At 46.2% G+C, this 21189-nt stretch overlaps 2 protein-coding genes across 2 annotated transcripts; one reads left to right on the top strand and one right to left on the bottom strand.

Moving 5' to 3' along the window:
• The first annotated feature begins 8399 nt into the window (after nt 1–8399).
• Nucleotides 8400–20487, top strand: LOC146660008 (uncharacterized). Its single transcript, XM_085424005.1, has 9 exons — nt 8400–8445; nt 8894–9265; nt 11335–11441; nt 15037–15337; nt 15436–15531; nt 18202–18294; nt 19482–19562; nt 20032–20071; nt 20162–20487. The coding sequence occupies exons 1-8, from the start codon at nt 8400–8402 to the stop codon at nt 20064–20066; spliced, it is 1131 nt and encodes a 376-aa protein (XP_085280131.1). The 3' UTR covers nt 20067–20071; nt 20162–20487.
• On the bottom strand, nt 13078–14963 carry LOC146660009 (uncharacterized). The gene is made up of 2 exons (XM_085424006.1): nt 14531–14963; nt 13078–13642 (listed from the first exon to the last, which is right to left on the bottom strand). Exons 1-2 carry the CDS (start codon nt 14788–14790, stop codon nt 13372–13374), a joined length of 531 nt encoding a protein of 176 aa, XP_085280132.1. The 5' UTR covers nt 14791–14963; the 3' UTR covers nt 13078–13371.
• Nucleotides 20488–21189: the final 702 nt, after the last annotated feature.

The raw sequence follows: 21189 nt of genomic DNA, 5'->3' as shown, positions 1-21189 counted from the left end.
CACTCTGCAGTCTCACAATGTTGTATTATTTTATGTTTCTTTCCTTTCTTAGTGAAATTTTAGATTATTTTAACTACTGTTTTATTTTTAATATTTTATGTACTGAACTGGATCCTGTGTTCTGTCCTCAGGATTCTACATCCTGATTGTAAGTAAAGATAAAACGGTTAATAGTAAAATATTACAGTTTGTATTTTAGATCAAATCGATAAAGAGAACGTGCTGAAAAGCTGACGAGTGGACGGGTGAGGTCAACAGTCAGCAGGTTAGAAGCATTGTTTGTTTGAAATTAAAGTCCTCAAATGTTGACTGATTACATTTCTGCCACCTGGGGGCAGTGTGCTCCCCCTGCATGCGGGGCCTCCCTGCTGCTGTGGAGTCGGGGAGGTCTGCCTTCCCCCACCGCAGGGAAAAGGGTAACACCACCTGGGTCTGGGTGCAGTTCCCCCCTCCAGGGGCAAGGGTACCTAGACCCGGTTTGTAGAGTACGCTTGGGGAGTGTGATCGTGTGTACAGCGTCTCTTTATGTCTGTCATGGTCCTGGGTCGGTGACCCAGCGCTTTTAGTTTGTTATCATTTTCTAGATGATGATTGTTTAAGTTCTGTGTTATTTTCGATCTGCCTCTAAGTCTGCGTCTGTACCTGTCTGTCTATGGTGTCTCCCCATCTGTTTGTGAATCTGTCTGTTTAGTTCAATGTCTTGTCTGGTTCCATGTGTCTGAGTTTCCTGTTTTATTGTGAAGGTCCGTGTCGTATGTGAGTGTGATCAGTTTACGTTTCCCCTGTCCCGTCAGCCCAGATTCCTCCCAGCTGTGTTGCCCTCCTGTCTCTCATCCCCTGATTACTGGTGTGTGCATTTAAGCCCTGTGTGTTCTCCTGCCTGTTGCCGGTTCGTCTGTATTACTCAGTGTCAGTCTGTGTATCCACCGTGTCTTCTCCCTGCTGTTCATCGTCATCCTCCTCTGCTCGTTTTCATTCAGGTTTGTGCTCTGTAGTTTAGTTGTTTCCCAGTTTAGTTTAGTTCGAGCCCCGTTTGCTGTTTGTCCACATTCTTTTGTGTTCAATAAATCACCTTCACTCCTCTACGACTGCCTGCGCTTGGATCCTCATTTATTCCACACGGCTCGCCTCGGCAGCCGTGACAGTACGAACCGGCCACTATGGACCCAGCAGCAGTCAACCCGCCCGAGGAGCTCTGGGAGGACATTATTTACTCGGTGGACAGATTAATTAACTTATGGCTCGAGCATGAGGGGAGAGAATTCCGCCAAGGCATAGCTGTTTGGCTACAGCGCTTAGTTTCTGGTCTCCCCTGGTTGCTCAGCTCACTTCACCCGCTCACACAGAATTTCGTTCTGAACGAGCTTCATCTTCTCCCCCCTGCTACCACCCACTCTGCAACTCATGCTTCACTCCCCGACCCGACGGAGAGTGTCCTGCCCGGCCCGTCGGTCCAGCCTTCAAATGGGAAACGGCACTCACGCCGTCGACGCCCCTCGCCACAGTCGGACCCCAGGATATCAGAGCGGCCGACTGTGGTGAGTAAAAAGGATAACGGCTCCAATCTGAACTGTAAGACTTTTTCTTCTGGGGTTGTTCGAGGTGTGTCAGTGGGAGCTAATTCACAAAGCTTACCTACCTACCTGATAACCGATCTCTCCCAGGTTGGCATTTTTAAGACTTCAGTGAAAGCAAAGGGCTGTTGTTCTTCTGAACCTGTTAAACCCATGTCAGCTAACCCAGGGTCTGCTAAAACTGTGGCATATATCCCAGAGACAATTAACACCAGCTCTGATAATACCAGGACTGTTTATTCTTTTGAACTGCAACCGGATGCTCAGTTAGCCGCCCGGCCTCAAGCTCAGTTAGCCGCCCGGCCTCAAGCTCAGTTAGCCGCCCGGCCTCAAGCTCAGTTAGCCGCCCGGCCTCAAGCTCAGTTAGCCGCCCGGCCTCAAGCTCAGTCTCCAATTCCACCACCGCCGTCATCCCAACCATTGTTTCAGTCACCCTCAGTTCAGCCTCCTGTTCAGCAGCCACTAGCCCTGCACCCTGTGTCACTTGCTCCTCCGGTACAACAAGCCCAGTCAAATCAATCTAAAAGGAACTGGGTTTCATCCGTTTGTTCTAAGCAGAGCGTCAAACCTAATGATAATGTCAACATTCCTCAAAGGCTGGCCAGTTCTGAGACTGAGATGCACTCCAGGGCCTCCCCAGAGGCTGGGTTTCAGCCCCCATCAGACTCTGGACCCCTGGAGTTTAAGAAGCCAGCTGAGGACTGCACCCGGCTGTCGCTGCCTGAGCAGGGTCAATGCTCTGCGCAGCTGCAGGCCGCTATGTGTTTGCCAGAGGCCCGTGCGCCTGCTGGTTCTGTTCTGTCCCTGCCAGAGGCCCGTGCGCCTGCTGGTTCTGTTCTGTCCCTGCCAGAGGCCCGTGCGCCTGCTGGTTCTGTTGCGTGTGTGCCAGGGGCTCCAGTGCCCACTGGTTCTGTGACTGTTTTTGCTGGGGGGCCCGAGGAGCCCGTCCAGCCATCAGCTGCAGTCTCATCACCGCCTGCAGTCTCATCACCGCCTGCAGTCTCATCACCGCCGCCTGGTCCGGCTCCAGCATCCTCGTCTTCATCCGCCTCGCCTGGTCCGGCCTCAGCATCCTCGTCTTCATCCGCCTCGCCTGGTCCGGCCTCAGCATCCTCGTCTTCATCCGCCTCGCCTGGTCCGGCCTCAGCTTCCGCCTCGCCTGGTCCGGCCTCAGCTTCCGCCTCGCCTGGGGCTGCAGGGGCCACGCAGCCTTCAGGTCCCCTACTACCACCTCCACATCGTCGGTCATCTGCCAGGCCGCTTGTTGGGCATCTCCGCCACCGTGGACGCCCTCCTGGACGCCGCCACTGCCTTCCGCACGGCCGGCCTCCGGACTTGTTTCCACGCCGCCGTTGCCGCCCGCACGGTCGGTCCCCGGACTTGTTTCCACGCCGCCGTTGCCGTCCGCACGGTCGGCCCCCGGACTTGTTTCCACGCCGCCGTTGCCGTCCGCACGGTCGGCCCCCAGAACTTGTTTCCACGCCACTGCCTACTGCGCGGCCGGCATCCGGACCTGCCCCGTTGCCATTCGCATGGTCGGCCTCCTGAACTTGACCATCTGGGCCTTTTTGGACTCTGTCCCTCCGTCCTGGGCCCCCTCCGCCCGCCCTGGTCGGGTTGTTTTCTGTTTTGTTTTGGTCCGTTTTTTCGTTTCTGCTGGGCTGTCTGGTGCCAGCCCTTGAGGGGGGGGTACTGTCATGGTCCTGGGTCGGTGACCCAGCACTTTTAGTTTGTTATCATTTTCTAGATGATGATTGTTTAAGTTCTGTGTTATTTTCGATCTGCCTCTAAGTCTGCGTCTGTATCTGTCTGTCTATGGTGTCTCCCCATCTGTTTGTGAATCTGTCTGTTTAGTTCAATGTCTTGTCTGGTTCCATGTATCTGAGTTTCCTGTCTTATTGTGAAGGTCTGTGTCGTATGTGAGTGTGATCAGTTTACGTTTCCCCTGTCCCGTCAGCCCAGATTCCTCCCAGCTGTGTTGCCCTCCTGTCTCTCATCCCCTGATTACTGGTGTGTGCATTTAAGCCCTGTGTGTTCTCCTGCCTGTTGCCGGTTCGTCTGTATTACTCAGTGTCAGTCTGTGTATCCACCGTGTCTTCTCCCTGCTGTTCATCGTCATCCTCCTCTGCTCGTTTTCATTCAGGTTTGTGCTCTGTAGTTTAGTTGTTTCCCAGTTTAGTTTAGTTCGAGCCCCGTTTGCTGTTTGTCCACATTCTTTTGTGTTCAATAAATCACCTTCACTCCTCTACGACTGCCTGCGCTTGGATCCTCATTTATTCCACACGGCTCGCCTCGGCAGCCGTGACAATGTCTGTCTCCACGTTGGTTGAGTGTGGAGTAAGTGCATATGAGAGCATGAGGGTGGGAATGGATGTTTGTGTCTGTGTGTGCCTGTATGTCTGTGTCTATATGTCAGGTTGGGTGTCAGGCGCCACCTCTCTGGGGACATCTCAGGCCCTCCAAGGTTTGGAGGCCTATCTCCCCCCACCACCACTTCCCCTGCCAGTGGCGGACTCCCTCAGACATCGGTGCGTTGGAGGTTCTTTGTGTCCGGGGGTGGGCGTCCAGGTACACACCGGCTCACTCCTTGGCGGCCGCTTATCGGGGCCTGGAGCCTGGGGCTCGCTCGGGCCACTTCGGAGGTGGGGTGCCTCCGGCCTCTCGGCCTGGGGCTCGGTCACTCAGGCACGGCTGGCTGCCGGCGGAGCTCACGGGCGCGTCACTGCAACCCCCCCCGGCTTCTGCTCCGCGGCTGCTGAGTGAGCCCTCATCTGGGACTCTCCTCAGCTCTTTCTGGGACAGTGGCGCAGCTGCCCCTCTGTTGGTCTTCCTTGGTCTCTTGTGTTCTGGGGGCCTCTGGATGTCTGGAGTTTTGATCTCCTCCATACCTGCTTCACGCCCTGGAGGACGGGGCTGTGGCCCCCCCACACCCTCTAGCAGATCATTACATGAAGGAACCTTTTAAAAAACAAAAAACAAGCGCGTCCATGCTCACAGGTGTACACACGGGTGATCACACCCACAAACTACACCCTTTTTGGCTCCTACCTCAAAGCACACTGTGTTCTGTTGATCTTATGTGCTGCACAATAATGTTTAACATTTAGTATTTACTGTCATATTCCCATATATCATTGTGATGTTGTTTATTCTATTACTCTTGTTCTCTTCTGCTTGTTTTCTTTTTTCTTTCTCAGCAGGTGATCCAGGTGATTGATATATGCATTTTTTTTTTGTCTGCTTATTCTGTTGATTTTTGTTTTTTGCCCTTCTCCCCCGTCCCTCTTCCCCGCTGTTTTTCTTTCCCTCTTTCTTTCTCCTTTTTCTTTTCCCCAGTCAAGTCTGTCCCGTATCTAGCAAGTGAAAATAATAAATAAACAATAAAAGGTGAATCAAATAGACCATTACGGCTGGGATGGTCCATTTGGTAAAGTAAATCCGTTGGGCATCTTTCTTTGCCTTTAGACAATTCTGATGCAAAAGAGCCAAACGGGACAGGCAGAAAAAACAAAAAGTATATTTAACCACAAATTTCCGATAAGAAAATTTAAAGTTAAGTTTTGCTCTGTGTTTATTCTGCTTTTGTGATGCAAAGCTACGCTACTGCAGTCCCAGAGCTTGAAATGAGCAAAAGTCCAGAGTTTGAATATAAAATGAAAATGATTTCCAGACTTGGACGTAGCTAAATCCCATGAAGCTGCTGTTCGTGCGTATATGTGTACTAACAGAATGTCTCTCTGCATGCACGTAAATGTTCCTGTGCACATCAGCACGCATCATAAAACAAACACAACAAACAAAAAAACCTGATAAATGGAAGCATGTGACTCAGACTGTGATGCTGTTTTCTTTATATGAACTGAAACTGTTCATGTGCCTCATGCAAGCTTTCACTTCATGATTCCATAATGTTGCTCCACAGTTGGAAACACGTCTTCATTTTAAAACAGTCCCATTAATGTCCCAGTCTGACCCTCACATTTCCACGTTGACCTGGAAATAATGAAAATGTGGAGGATTCAGAAACATTCAAAGGTATTTTAAACTGCAGCCACAGATCGGGATCACTCGAGTCCAAACACAGTGAGTGCTCCATCAGCACATCAACATGTGGAGCTAAATTCAATCTGTAAAGACACATAAAATATAAGTAAAAATAAAAGGTGTAAAACTGGTTGGGAAGTGGTCTCTGTTTCTCTGCTTCGTCTACGTGACAGGAAACACTTAGTTTAGAGATGACGGTTTTCTCAGAACTTCCTGTTTTACTCTCTGTGTGCAGTCAGTCTGAGGATGAGGCCCGCTACATGCATCACAGCCCTCGTATCTTATCAGTGTTATTCAGAGATGGGCGCGTTACTGTAATCTGATTACTTTTTTCAGGTAACGAGTAAAGTAAGGGATTACTATTGCAAAAACAGTAATTAGATTACCGTTACTTTCCCGTAGGAACGCTGCGTTACTGCGTTACTAAAACCGTGATTTTCCTGCGAGTGTCTCATGACAGTGACGTAAGCGAGTGTGACGTTAGTGACAACAGCTGTGTGCAGATCAACAATGGATCACATATCGAGTGCAGAGAGAGTATGAGCGTGCAGCGTTTAAAGCGTGGAAGTACTGACCTTACTTTGAGTTTGATTCCATAAAAAGTGACAAAAACATTAGTGTCCGCTGTGCGTGGGAAGAAAACTTCTTTTTACAGCGAAAAAAACCCCTAAACTTCCAACAAGCACCGAGTAGCTACGACGTAATGGGAAACTCACAGAGAAACTCGCGGATTCTTCCACTGACCGCGGCACACCTGCACCAGGGTAAACCTCCGCCTACCCCACTCCTGCTTTACAGGTGAAAATAGAGCAACAGGACCGCTGAGTCTGTGACTTTATTTATTTTCTGCTGTGTTTTACTTGCATCTATTTGAAAGACTGAGTGTAAACACAAAAAATATTTTATTTTATGAGCTGGAATGTGCAGAAAATAGGTTTAAATGTTAAACTAATTTCTTCCAGTCAGAGAATGTTGCAGATAATTAAATGTTTGCTTCATGTGTAAAGTTAAAAGATTAAAACTAATAAAACAAGTTTTAAAAAGAGACTTTTCCATTTGATTACATTTTGTATGATGGATTATGCAGAAAAAGTAGAATTGGGCTGAAAGATCTATCACTTTATCACCTACTCAGGTTGTAAATCATGTTTTTAAAAAGTAACTAAGTAACTAAGTAATTAATTACTTTTGAAAATAAGTAATCAGTAAAGTAACGGGATTACTTTTTTGGGGAAGTAATCGGTAATTAGTTACTGATTACTTTTTTCAAGTAACTTGACCAACACTGGTGTTATTCAGTTTAAACCAAATGTTTGCAGATGTGGGGCAGCATGGTGTGGGGCCACAGTGGGCCCATGCCTGGGCCACAGTGGGCCCAGGCCTGGGCCACAGTGGGGTAACAAATAATACCATAAAACAGACTCTCGCTCACAGCTGCAAAAGTCAAACTCTGCACAGGCAACTGTGCTACACATAAGTACCAGCTATGTTACAGCGGCTGAATGAAGAGAGCTGTCCAAGAGCAGCTTCATGAGGTCTGCACCAGCCTGATGCTCAGCTACGTTTCTTAATGACTGTTTTAAAGGCCTGTGCTGCAGGTTTGGGAGGCGCACACAAGCTTCAGTTCATGGTCGGCTTATCAGCGTTTTTGAAATGATGCCATGCTTTTATTTTCCAGTTGAATTAAAAGCGCCTCATATACAGTATGGCGACGTCCTTCTCTCAGCCTTATATCACATATGAGACGTAAAACATGTGCTGCTTTCACCTTCTTACTGTCTCCTGTGTGGTGTTTCCTTGTTATTACATCGTAGCAGACATGCAGGTGTGGGTGACCTGTAGGGCTGTGTGGGCGGGGCCACATGTGTCTGAAGCGGGTCTCCTCACAGAAACGCCATTGAAGGGCTGTGAAGTAAACAAAGTCTGAGTATTTAGAAACCTTAAATATGTTTGATATTGTTCATTATTTAAATGTCAGAAATCAAACTGAAGCAGGTTTGAGTCAGAGACCCGAGCATCAGCTCTGCCATGATCCTGGAGCGTTTTGTGTTTATTCTAATTTTGCTGTTAGTTCTCAGGGTTTGGCTCTTGTGTTTAGTGCTCAAGTGTTTTATCAGCCCTTCCTGTGTCTCCCTCTGTGCTCTGTTCATGTCCCCGAGTCATGTAGTAAAACAGTCTGTGTGTTTCCTGTTTTACTTTGTAGGTTGTGTTGTCTCGTTCCTGTGGGCCATGTCCTGATTACCGGTGTGTGTATTTATGGTGTGTGTCTGCCTGTGCTCCTCGTCGCGTCGTCTGTGTTTCTCTGCATTAGTTGGTATCTCTCCGTGTTTCTCTGTTCCATCTCGTGTTTCAGGTTTATTCGTTTTTCCTAGTTTAGGTTCGTGTCTTCGTGCAGTCCTCGACACCCTCATTTCTCTGTATATTTCACACGTTGTAAATAAAACGCTCACCTGCATCTAGCAGTTTCCTGCATCTTGGGTCCTCATTTAACTCCACCACACGACTGCTGCCCCAGCTGTGACAAGCACACTGTGAAAAGCAGCTTCGTCACAGAGACAGGCTTTGATGAAGACCACCAGACTCCAGCAAACGTCCTGATTGACAAACATGAAAACACAAAGAAAACAGGCAGTAAAATGTGTGAAACCCTGAGGTGGCCCTGGGCTCGCTCACATATTTATTCTTCTCTTTAATTAACAGGAAATGATCAATTTAGAAATGACACATTTGACACTTCCTGAATTTGTTGTTTGACGGCTTCATTTCTTTGTCAGTCTGAGGATGTGGCCGCAGCGTTTCTCCCTCATTCTGAGTGCGATCGTCTCAGGTAAGAACTTTGAATCTGGGTTGAAGCAGGATGGCACCAGAGAGGATCATAAGATTCACAGTAGAGATATCCTGACTTTAGATCTGGATTTTCCTTTAAGTCATTCATTCAGACACACAGGACATAAGAATTTAATGAGGAACGGCTTTGTATTTCCGTCACTGAAAGTCACGGCGGTCGGTGGTGAACACCACAGCACAGAGGTTAGAGCTTTTTCAAACCAGGCCACAGATGGATAAACGTGTCCTCGTTGGACCAGGAGCGTCTCTGAAGGCCGAGGGGCTCCTGGTCCAGACGCAGCAGGCTGGAGGATGTTCTGCAGGTCTTATAGAACCTGCTGCTGGTGTCTCAGAGCATCTTCAGAGGTCTGCTAGAGTCCCAGTGTCGCTGGTTGGAGCTGTGCAGTGAGTTCAAACATGAAAATAACCATCCAGATGTGTTCTGTCAGGTTCTGTCTCAGCTGGATGGAAGCTGACCGTCTCTCCAGGGGTCAGAGTCTCCAGAGGGGAAGATGCTGTCCTCGGCTGCTTCTTCACCCCCACACGGGATTATTCAGGAATGATCAAGGTCACATGGAAGTTCGCAGCATCAAACACTCCTCCGTTCTTGGACTGTCCAGTAAAAAATGATTCCATGCATGGAGCCAATCCCTGTGCATTTTCCGATTTAAAACATTCCCTGAAAGGAGACCCTCGATGGGGGAATGGGTCGCTCCTCATCAGGGATGTACAGGTGACTGATAACGGCACGTACTTCTGCAGAGTGAAGCTCGACGGGTGGAAGAACTTTAAGGAAGCAAAGACAAAGCTTTATGTTGGAGGTAAGGTCGAGTTCAGCTTTTACTGAAAGTTATCAAAGTTGTATGAGTCACTTTCTTCTGTGGTGCAAAGACTGTAATGAAAGATAGCCACACAGCGACCTTCTGACTCTGCCGAGGTTTGAGTCACACTGGACTGTAAATTATTCTTGTGCATGCGTGAAACGCAAGAAGATTCGACCTGCCTCATTTCTGTCTGCCGCTTATTTACTTTCCCGCTCTCTGAAACGTGGCGGCAAAATGTCGAGGAAAAGCAGCGAGTGTGTTAAATGGACTAACAATGAGGTGGAGTTGTTGCTGCGAGTAACACAAAAGTACAAAGTTGCAAAAGCGAGTGAGAATTAAAGAATTCGAAGAAAAGCTCTCTGGAGTGCGTGCAGGCTGATATTAATCTTTAACAGGGCTGTCAAACAAAACAACTGCTGTATAACGCCCTCCACTATCTTTGTTTAATTCAATTCAATTTTATTTATATAACGCCAAATCACAACAAAAGTCGCCTCAAGGCGCTTCATAGATACAGAGAAAAACCCAACAATCATATGAGCCCCTATGAGCAGCACTTTGGCGACAGTGGGAAGGAAAAACTCCCTTTTAACAGGAAGAAACCTCCGGCAGAACCAGGCTCAGGGAGGGGCGGGGCCATCTGCTGTGATTGGTTGGGGTGAGAGAAGGAAGACGGGATAAAGACATGCTGTGGAAGAGAGACAGAGGTTAATAACAGATATGATTCAATGCAGAGAGGTCTGTTAACACATAGTGAGTGAGAAAGGTGACTGGAAAGGAAAAACTCAATGCATCATGGGAATCCCCGGCAGCCTACGTCTATTGCAGCATAACTAAGGGAGGATTCAGGGTCACCTGGTCCAGCCCTAACTATATGCTTTAGCAAAAAGGAAAGTTTGAAGCCTAATCTTGAAAGTAGAGATAGTGTCTGTCTCCTGAATCCAAACTGGAAGCTGGTTCCACAGAAGAGGGGCCTGAAAACTGAAGGCTCTGCCTCCCATTCTACTTTTAAATACTCTAGGAACAACAAGTAGGCCTGCAGAGCGAGAGCGAAGTGCTCTAATAGGGTGATATGGTACTACAAGGTCATTAAGATAAGATGGGGCCTGATTATTTAAGACCTTGTATGTGAGGAGCAGGATTTTGAATTCTGGATTTAACAGGAAGCCAAAACAGGAGAAATCTGCTCTCTCTTTCTAGTCCCTGTCAGGACTCTTGCTGCAGCATTTTGGATTAGCTGAAGGCTTTTCAGGGAGTTTTTAGGACTTCCTGATAATAATGAATTACAGTCGTCCAGCCTGGAAGTAATAAATGCATGAACTAGTTTAGATACCATATTTCTAAGCTTTTCAGGGCCGAGTACAATAACCTCAGTTTGATCTGAATTAAGAAGCAGAAAGTTAGCGGCCATCCAGGTCTTTATGTCTTTAAGACATTCCTGCAGTTTAACTCATTGGTGTGTGTTATCTGGCTTCATGGACAGATAGAGCTGGGTGTCATCTGCATAGCAGTGAAAATGTATGCTATGTCTTCTAATGATGCTGCCTAAGGGAAGCATGTATAATGTAAACAGAATTGGTCCTAGCACTGAACCCTGTGGAACTCCATAATTAACCTCAGTGTGTGAAGAGGACTCTCCATTTACATGCACAAACTGGAGTCTATTAGATAGATATGATACAAACCACTGCAGTGCAGTACCTGTAATACCTACAGCATGTTCTAATAATTGGCCACATGACTGCATCACATGGCTAACATGAGTCATCATTTTCAAAAGTCTCCGTTTTTGCTGTCCACACTACGACGCGAAAGCACCGTTTTCAAAATGCTTCGTATTCCTTCGGGGAAAACGCGTCTCAGTGTGGACGGGAGGGCAAATGGAGAGAAAACGATGTTTCCAAACTAAAACGCATTCGTGTGGTCGTAGCCGCAGGCTCATGGCTGGAAGCCAATGAACAAACAGGGTGAATGGAGCAGAGAGCGTTTCATGCCAGGCTGGTTTAAGGTGTCACATGATGGAAAACCATTTTTAATCAGATCACTTTTCTGCTTCTTGTTCCCAGCTGAGCCTCACATCCTGAACCTCTCTGTGGTGGAGATGCCCTGTGGCTCAGACAGCGTCCCCCGGAGGCTGCAGTGTCAAGCTGAAGGTAACCCGCCGCCTAACGGTGTGTTCACACCGAACGCGATGGACGCGAATAGAGCGTCAGGTTTACATGTAAAGTCAATGGAAAGGCGCGATGACGCGCGTTTGCGGGTCCCGCGAAAATTCGGAAGCAGATTTGCGTCGCGAAAACGCCAAAACGCGTGAAACGCGCGTCAGTGTAGCGCGTCTGGCGCGTTTGACGCGCGAATAAAACCACGCGCGTGAGTTTTTGTGTTGCATTTTGTGCATACGCGCGTTTCGCGTCTACCGCTCGAGTTGGAAAAATCTGAACTCCAGCGTCAAATCGCGCCGCGACAACCAATCAGGAGCCTGGTGACGTGGCTGTTACCTAGGTCAAAGGGGCAGATCCAGCCAAAGCCTTTCATACTTCAATGGAGGGGAAGGCTAATCAATGCGGTAGCAAACAACTCGGAGCTGTACAACACCAGCTGCTTTCAGTACCGAGACAGGAATAAAAAGGACCGAGCTTGGAGGAAGATATGTGAAGAGATCGGGCAACCTGGTAAGTTCATTCATTTCTCTTTTGAAAGTTTTCACTGACCCGGGGAAGCCGCACAAAAGCTAGCAAGCCACCGCTATTTTCCCACTGACGTACAAATACCGTTCTGCTTTTATGCATGTTGTCATTTAGGAATATATTTTATTGTTTATTAATAAACAGCACACAGTGGTCCCGCTGTTCATCCGTCACTGCTTTGCTTTTTCGCTGATTTTTTATTGCACAGTACAGCATTGCATTCTGCAGCCTGATTGACAAATCTCCTGCGCTTGCCAAATTTATCACGTTTGGTTTTGATAACCATCGCGTCCAATAGAAAAAACAGCACAAAAACACCCATAACTATGAGCCTCATTCGGAAATAGACACCTGCACCGTGAGGGAAAAAGGCGCACGAAAGTGGCGGGCAGATGAAGACAAACCGCGGCATAATAATACTTTTACGTTTTGCAATCTACAAAGGTTTGCACTTTGAGAATCAATTGTGAGAACTGTGACCAGGGGCTAGTTATTCTGAGAACCCCTGCAATAAATGAGGGACCACTGTCTACTCTACGATTATTATATCCAACCTGTTAACATTTAATACTGTATTGATAGAACCAACTGATTCTGCAGCAGAGCATCCCCAGTCCCTGAGCTCCTGCTGCTGCACCCACAGATATGTACAGCAAGCACTGATACCTTTTTAGTCGGTGGGATTCCCTTGTGATCACCTTTACTAAATATCTACAACCAATCTGATTATATCCTGTTATTGTTTTTTTTCAATGTTGAAATTAAAATCTAGTAGCAGCCTTCTAATTTCTTTGTGTTTTGTGCTGTTTTACAGGCCCACAGGGGAGGACGGCTCCGAGGCAGATGAGGGACGGGTCCCAGGACGGTCCATCGGCGGTGGAGCTGGCCATCCTGGAGTCCCTGAAGAGGCCACACCAGTCTCCAATGGAGCATTTCCTCCTCAGCCTTGTTCCTGCTCTGGAGAGCAGCTGGTCCTTTTTATTCCTGTCTCTCTGTAAATTCTTATATTTTATATATTTATGTTTAATGTTTTTCTGTGTGAGAATTTTAATATTATTTCAAATAAATGTTTATAATGACTAATGTCTCAGTTCTACTACACAGCAAATGTTGGCACACAACTTGACACATGTAGAATTTATTTCATATTATACTAATGACAAAATATACTGATACAGTGGGATGCAGAAGTTTGGGCAACCTTGTTAATAGACATTATTTTCCTGTATAAATCGTTGGTTGTTACAATAAAAAATGTCAGTTAAATATCATACAGGAGACACACAGTGATATTTGAGAAGTGAAAAGAAGTTTACTGGATTTACAGAAAGTGTGCAATAATTGTTTAAACAAAATCAAGCAGGTGCATCAATTTGGGCACCACAAAAAAGAAATGAAATGAATATTTAGTGTATATCAATGTGTGTGTCTCCTATATGATATATGGGGTGCCTTTGTCTGGACGTGCTTCCCATCCAGAGCTGCACAGCACAGAGGGAAGTTCCAGCGCTCCTGGAATCCCTCTGTGATGGACCGCCAGTCTCCAGGTGAAGGCACAGCCATGAAGTCGTCCACTAGACAGTCCCAGATGGACGTCGCTGCCTGGGGGGTGATCTGGCTCACCGTGGACACACCGACTCTGAAACTGAACGCGATGGTCCTGAAGGAGTCCCCGGTGACAAGGAACCTGGACAAAATTGTTCAAAATCAGTATTATGTGTACTGCAGTTACAAAATACATCATTCAAATTCCAAAATACTTTTGTGATGTCAGATATAAATCACAAAACTTAAATCTTACATAAAACATTTTGTAATTATAAGGATAATTACAAAATGTATATTAGATAATATCTAAAACAGTTGTGTTTTGTTTTAACTTTAACATATCATAATTTGATTGGTAGCAACTTTCACAACTACAGTGAGCCAATCACTCATAATTCCTAAACATGTCAATCAGGTAGGAATGAAGTAAAACATTAATAGAAATAAAGAGTTGGATGTTGACATGTAGCCCTTTCCTTGCTTAAATCATTAATATTTTTGAAAAATTAATCTGTGATAAGACAGCTTATCAAGATAGAACCATGTAACTAGAGATGAACCAAACTGTTCACAGTTTTATCTAACTCTGTTTTAATAAAGGCTGGTGACCCCTGCTATAGAGTCTGACAGCTGCAGGGATTATATACAAATATTCAACTATCCCAGAATTAAACCAGGTCTAAATAAAAAGGAGTGAGTATCACTACAAAGGTTAACTCAGTGGTCCTAATGCTACAGTTTGATATCAGCAAACACCGAGCGCATACATTGATGTGACACCACAGCCATGCTATCATGCAAACACTGATAACAGCATAAATCGAATTAAATCGGGACTTGATGAGAGCTTCTGAGTATCACTAGAAATATTATAAAGAGTCGTCTCTGTACCACAGTTTGCTTTCAGTAAACACCGACAGCATTCACTGTTAGCATAGCACATCCATGTTAGCAGTGTATAACTGGATGGATTAGCATATTAGCACAGATATCAATAAAGGACTACCTATTAAATAGTTTTACTAACCTCAGGCAGACGGACAGGCGCTCTGCAGGTGGGATTGAGCGTCTGTAGTTGGTGTCTAGGCGGGCGATGCTGGGACCGACGAGGGAAAGCAGGTCCTCAAACTGGCCGACGGTGATAGCGCTGGAATCGGCCGTCATCCAGGCGCAGCTCCTGGAGCAAGTGGTGAAACTCACCAAACTGCTCATGCCTCTGGAGGACCTGATGGACCCAGGTACGGCGAGGACGTCTTTTACGCTGCTGCTCTGCTCTCCACAGTACATAGAGAAGGGAGACTCTCTCTTCAAGCGCTAGCTCGACAGCTGCCATCTTGCAAAGATACCGGTCTGGCACAACTCCCTCCCACATTCCTCCCACATTTCCGGTTCACGCGCGTCAAAATATCATATTTTGACGCGCGATGGATTTTTCTTGGACACGCGTTGAGACGCGAATGTACACGCGTCAAATTAGGGGCGTTTGGGGCGTTTTATTCGCGTCCATCGCGTTCGGTGTGAACACACCGTAAGATTGTGTGGCTGTTGGCCTCCAGACGCATGTTAGAGAACAAGGGTGAGTCCTCACAGTCCAGCCCGTACCATGTGACCAGCTGTGTGCCGTACCTGGAGGAGGAGGAGCTCACCTGCAGGGCGGAGAGTGCACTAAACCACACGGAGAGGACGTATCCAACCAGAGAGCCTCAGGATCAGAGTGAAGAGAGTGAAGAGAGTGAAGAGAGTGAAGAGAGCGACTCTCTGAAGATCCCTCTGATTGTGTGTGCTGTCATCGCTCTCCTGATCCTGATCGCAGGAATCGTCTTTTACTGCCTGAGTGAGCTCCTGTTTCACTTTAGCACAGCTGCTGTGGTTCACATACTCCGGCTCATATTTCGGTTCTTTCCTCCTTTGTCACGTTTGTTCTGTCTGAAGGGCGCGATCATCCACAGCAGGTCTCACAGTCTGCAGCTCATGAAGAAGAATTTCAGGCATTTTATTCAGTGGCTGCGACGCCCGACTCCACTTCCTGTGAGTGTTTTTCATCCATCCTCTTCCACTTATCCTCGTCTTGATCGAGGGGCCGGAGCAGTCTGTCGCAGGTCTAACACAGGCTACATATTTACTAATTAAATTGTTTGACTCTTGATTTAATTTGATTCAATGTTTTTCATATATTTTTTTATTAGTATTCAATATTATTTTATTATTTATTTATTTTTATTTTTCAAAAACGTTTTGAGTCAGGTTTTGCTCACTTGCATTTTTATTTTGGAAATGTTTGATAGTTGTAGCTGGACGTCTGGAGCTCCTTTTAACTGCTCTGCACTGACTGACTGAAGTTCATTCATTGATTGGAACGAAACACAACTCATAAGCAGTGTTTGTATTATTAGAGAAGCAGCACAAATATTAAAATAAGTAAATGTTATTAAGTTATGACCATAACACCGCAGGCTGAAACCTTACATCACTTAGAAACATCATCAGCCAGTTTTTATGTCACGGCTGAGGCTGGGTGTTGTGGCGTGGACCCAAAATAAAGATCCTCTGGCGGCTTGGTGGGCGCCGGATGGATCTTGGAGGATGCCTGGCATGCTGGACAAGTCCCGACAACGCGTTGACCTCAGAATGAGCAGTATCTGGCAAAGCGTTGACCTCTGGCTGGGACGTGGCAAGGCCAGATGGCAGAATGGAAACCATAACCTGTTGAGCAGGTAGTGGCGTGGCAGCTGCAGGCGTTGAGCTGAGGGCAGCGTGGGTAGCTACAGAACGTTGAAGAGGTGGTGGGGCTGTAGATGACGACGTGAAGCCGCGGTTGAGCCAGCGGCATGGCGGGATGCTGGACGGCTCTCCAGAGCCCCAGCTCAGTTACTTCCAGGGGTCCGAGTTTACTGAAGCCTCCAGCTCAGCCTCTCCGAGGCCCCGGGCAGAGATTTTATCTCCGGAGGAGCCGGTTCATCCACACAAAAAACATCTTTAACATGATCATCCCTGAAAGCATGATTTATCAGTCCGTGGTTAGTTTCTGTCTCTTGGGTGGCTCGTTCTGTCCCACCATTAGCATTACCAACTGTACACAAGTCTATAACTTAACTCACATAAGGAGTCAACAGAAATGGTCATGGCTGGCTCAACAACACGAGTTGTTATGCAGTTGTTAAGCCGTCTTGTCAGAAATTCCAGTCGTATGAATTGCAACAAGAGTTCTGGACTAACATCGCCATTCTGAGGTCTACTAACCCGGGACAGAGAGTACAAGCCTTTCACAGGTAGATTTGAGACTGTACTTTCAGATGCAGATCCTGGAGATGTAGCGACGCACTGAGTAGATTCTGAGCCTTCAACATTGGGAAACAGTCTGGAATCAGGATGTTCTGTCATGGCTGAGCAGCCGGGGTGTTGTGGCGTGGACCTAAAAGCAGACACGGGAGAGAAAACGAAGTATAACAGAAAAGCGAGCTGTTTATTAAGGCTGATATCAAACAGAAAACAAGGCAAGGCGAGCTGGGAAAAAACTAAATGAAACTCTAAACTGGGATAAACTAAGTCCTCACAGTCCAGCCCGTACCATGTGACCAGCTGTGTGCCGAACCTGGAGGAGGAGGAGCTCACCTGCAGGGCGGAGGGTGCACTAAACCACACGGAGAGGACGTATCCAACCAGAGAGCCTCAGGATCAGAGCGAAGAGAGTGAAGAGAGTGAAGAGAGCTCCCACATGAATGAGAACAGGTGCATGCGAAAACTGAAAATGAACATGAACCGAAGCACGAAAGTAATCCTGAGACGTAAAGTACATGATACCAGACAAACAGACAACCTGACACTGAGCAGAGTAAGAAAGAGGACTTAAATACACAGAAGGGTAATGATGGAAGTGGAAACACCTGAGAAGCACAGCTGACAAACATGACGCCACAGGGGAAGTAAAACTAAACACACTGAACATGAGCGGCAGAGCCTCAAAATAAAAAAAACTAAACAGGAAACATGGACATGGCAACACGAGCTCGACAACGTGGACACAGACATGAAACTCACGACAGACTGTGGAGACACGGAACAAGGAGGGACACACGGGAACAGATAAAGGAGACGAGCGCACAGGAATCACTAGATGTTAAACAAAGAGGACAAGACAGACGAACACAGAACAAAGGAAAAGACTCATAAACACAGAGATGAAACATAAGCTAACATTATCTCTGTATATAATAAACAATCAAAACACCAAAATAACTCAAAAAATGCTGGGACACAGACGCAGCCCCTGACAATGTATTAGAAAAATTATTCAGAAGTTTATAAAATCACAATCTCAAGGCCCAAATATTTAAAAAATGAACCACCTGATGTCAAAACGCAGTAAAAGTCCAGTCAAATCGTGACTATATAAAATATCACAAACTTCAAACGAGTCACCGATTATTAAAGGTTTCATAGTTTTTTATCAGAACGCTCAAACAGAAATGCAAACTGGACGATGGATCGTCCGCGGAGGATGACTGAGGCCCAGTGTGAGATACAGAAGGATTATTTTGGACTATGAATTATGCAAAGCTGCTCTAGCACCTGTTTGTATTATTGGTACAATATTTTACCTTACAATATAAAACTCATTGAGCCATCCGTTGTTGTGACTTGGCGCTATATAAATAAACCTTCTGTCTTCTGTTCTGCTCTCTGTGTTTGTATCTGAAGTGGAAAATCATCGTCAGCGGGTCTCAGCCTGTCCAGCTGAACGAGAGCAGCAGATGGTTTACTCAGTGGTCACCGTGTACGAACCCGCCTCCTGTGAGTTCTGCCCGAGAAACAAAGCTGCCTTTTAATAATGTGGTTAATTACTTTATCAACGGTCTTCATTTTTGCACCTTTTCTTTTTTATGTTTATTATTCATTCTTTATTACATGATTATATTTGTTGTTTTGTCACATTAGTCTGAGGGAGCGTTTTACTAATATATTTACTTCAGTGAAAATATCAGTGACATACTAACGATGTTTCACTGACGTCGGGGCAGCATGAGTACGAGCATTTTTTTTTTTGCCGATGCCCGTGATGCCCCCCCCACCACGATGCCACCCCGGGCAACCGCCCGTGTCGCCCGTATCTAAAACCGCTACTGGCTCAGTGTGTTGAGCGGGCGACTACATACCATACAGCTGACAGCAGCCAGCCCAGGTCCCACTCTGGCCCACGCTTTCCTGTCCTTTATTCTCCGTGTCTATCAAATAAAGCTGAAAGAGGCCAAAACAACTATTTAAATGGATAATCTAGTCTGCATATGATCAGAAATTTAAAGGACTCAACGTCTGTCTTAGTATGAGCGACTGAGCCCATAAACTCATCACAGTTGGTGAGGCAAAGGGTCATTTTCCTGTAGTCTGCTTTAGGAATTTAAGTCTTTTCCCAAATACATGTATCGCCCCCTGGTGGCAATTAGAAAGAATCCATGTTTCAGACACTTTTCATACTCGGGAGCTACGTCCATCTTTTATGCTGTCAGAGAGATCGACTGAAGGGCTTCACCAAAGCCCAGTATGGGATAAAGGAGGATTATTTTCCACTGTGAATCATGCAAAGCTGCCCTGGCAGTAATTAGCAGGTATCAGTGGCTATCCACACAGTTAATGCATGCAGCCTGACATCAAGTTAGCTACCCTAAGCTAACACTCCACCTTCTCGCCCAAACATGGTCACTTCTGTTTCCAAAAACCAGCACGGTTAAAGCCGAAAGACTGATGCTGACGATTAAAACCAGTCAGAAACCAGTGGGTGATGTCACAGTGGAAACATCCATCTTTTATATACAGTCTGTGGTTTTCCTCCAGAAAAGGTTAAAAACAAACACAGTTTGCTCAGTGTTTGCTCATTTTCTACTTTAGCTCAAACTTTCTGTAATTGCTGCTGTTTGTCTTCAACAACTCATAACTTTTATATTTACCTGATTTTTTTTCTGTTCTCGTCTCTGCACCTGAAGTGGAAAATCATCACCGGCAGGTCTCAGCAGGAAGAGAAGAGGAGCTTCAGGAGGTTTATTCAGAGGCCATTTCTATATCCTGTGAGTCCTGTGAGAACAGGAAGTTATTATCTCTGCTGACCTTATTTGTCATTGACAGAAGCAGCTTCATTCACACAAGCTGCTCCCAGACTTATTGTGACTCCTGCAGAGTTCAGCTTTTACTTTGAAACAATACTTCAAAGTACTGTTTCGAATTTTCACTTAGTGCAGCTATTTTCAGATAAATCAGCTTCCTGCATGCAAACTACACGACAACAGCAACCTGCCAGTGACCGAAGCAATCACAAGGAGGTTTTTGGTGAAAAAGCATAAATCTGTTTGCAACCGATTCTCACCCAGTGACAGCCGGCAATCTCCAGCAACCAGATGCCAACTGGTCTCTAGACGTGTCAGATGGTTTAACCGTGTGGTTCAGATGAAACACAACCCGTGGTCATTCTGGTGTGTGGACGCTGTGTCAAACAGACCTGAGATCAGACTTTAACGGCTGAACTGTTCTTTGTTTCAGGCGACTTGTACTCTCCAATGAACATCCACGACTGAGCGAGGTATTAAAAACATCTCTGATTAACTTATAAACATATACTATGAATAAACAAAGAGCATCAAGTGTGATTCAGATGTGTGTTTATTTTCAGGAACAGCAGAAAAAGTCAGACTTGCCAAACAACCTGAATTTTGAAAGTCACACCTCGACGTTCGTCCAGACTTGGAAACATCACGAAGCTGTTCTGTTGCTCAGCAACGTGGAGCTTTTAATTCAGACATTGTCTCCAGCCTCCGTCATTGTCGCTCACGCTTCACCTGGTCCAGCTCCACCGCTCAAACTACCCAACACTCGCACGCCGCTCCTGTTCTTGCTCCCCATCGCCTGCTTTCAGCTAACCTACTGTTACTCGCCTCGCAGCTGATGCCTCGCAGGTGAACCCTGTTAGATGTGGCAGATTCGTGTCTCCTCCCGGGATCGAGCGGGGGTCTTTCATTGTTAGACAAATGTGTAAAAACGTGAAACACTGAACATCAGGTTTCATGTTTTTTCGTTAATAAAGTTTTGTTCAAATAAGAATCACAAGAAGTTTGTTTTATTATTTTCCATCAGAGCTTTTAATGTTTGATGCTGAGTTTGTGCTCAGCTCTTCGTTTCCTTTGTTTTTATTGTTCTTATTCTCACACACATCTTTATTATTCACACTATTTTCAATATCAACAGATCATCCTCGCGAGGTCACATGATCACAGCCTGCACTTCCGCTAATGTCCGCTAACAGCACAGGTGTGCCTGTGTGATGCTCACATGGCTGCAGGCTGATAACCATGTTAGAGCTGCTGATAACAAAGAGAAGATTAAAGTTGATATTACAGATCTGAGTCGTTCATTTTGTGTATTTTACTGTTTTTTCCTGCTTTAAATGTCCTTTAAAGCTCTGAACCAGGAGGCGTTTGTCTGCGTCCAACAAATGTCCAGCAGGGGGCGCCAGAGATCGATTTAAACACCGGGCTCAGAGCGCTCAGTGGAAACGGTCGGAGGTCTCTCTCACTTTGTTTTCCGTCATGCGTCTGAGCGTCAGTGTTAATAACAATAATGTGTTTGATCAGAGCTGCAGCAGCACTGAAACAGCACAAAGCCAAAGGCCCAGAGCAGGAAGTCCCACTGTGACTCCAACTC

Source organism: Rhamphochromis longiceps, linkage group LG11, assembly GCF_057381845.1.
Source record: "Rhamphochromis longiceps isolate RC_006_pf linkage group LG11, R_longiceps_female_GT1.1, whole genome shotgun sequence".
Lineage (NCBI taxonomy): Eukaryota > Metazoa > Chordata > Actinopteri > Cichliformes > Cichlidae > Rhamphochromis > Rhamphochromis longiceps.
Note: the sequence above shows the minus strand (reverse complement) of the source record. Positions and strands in the feature narration are given on the sequence as shown.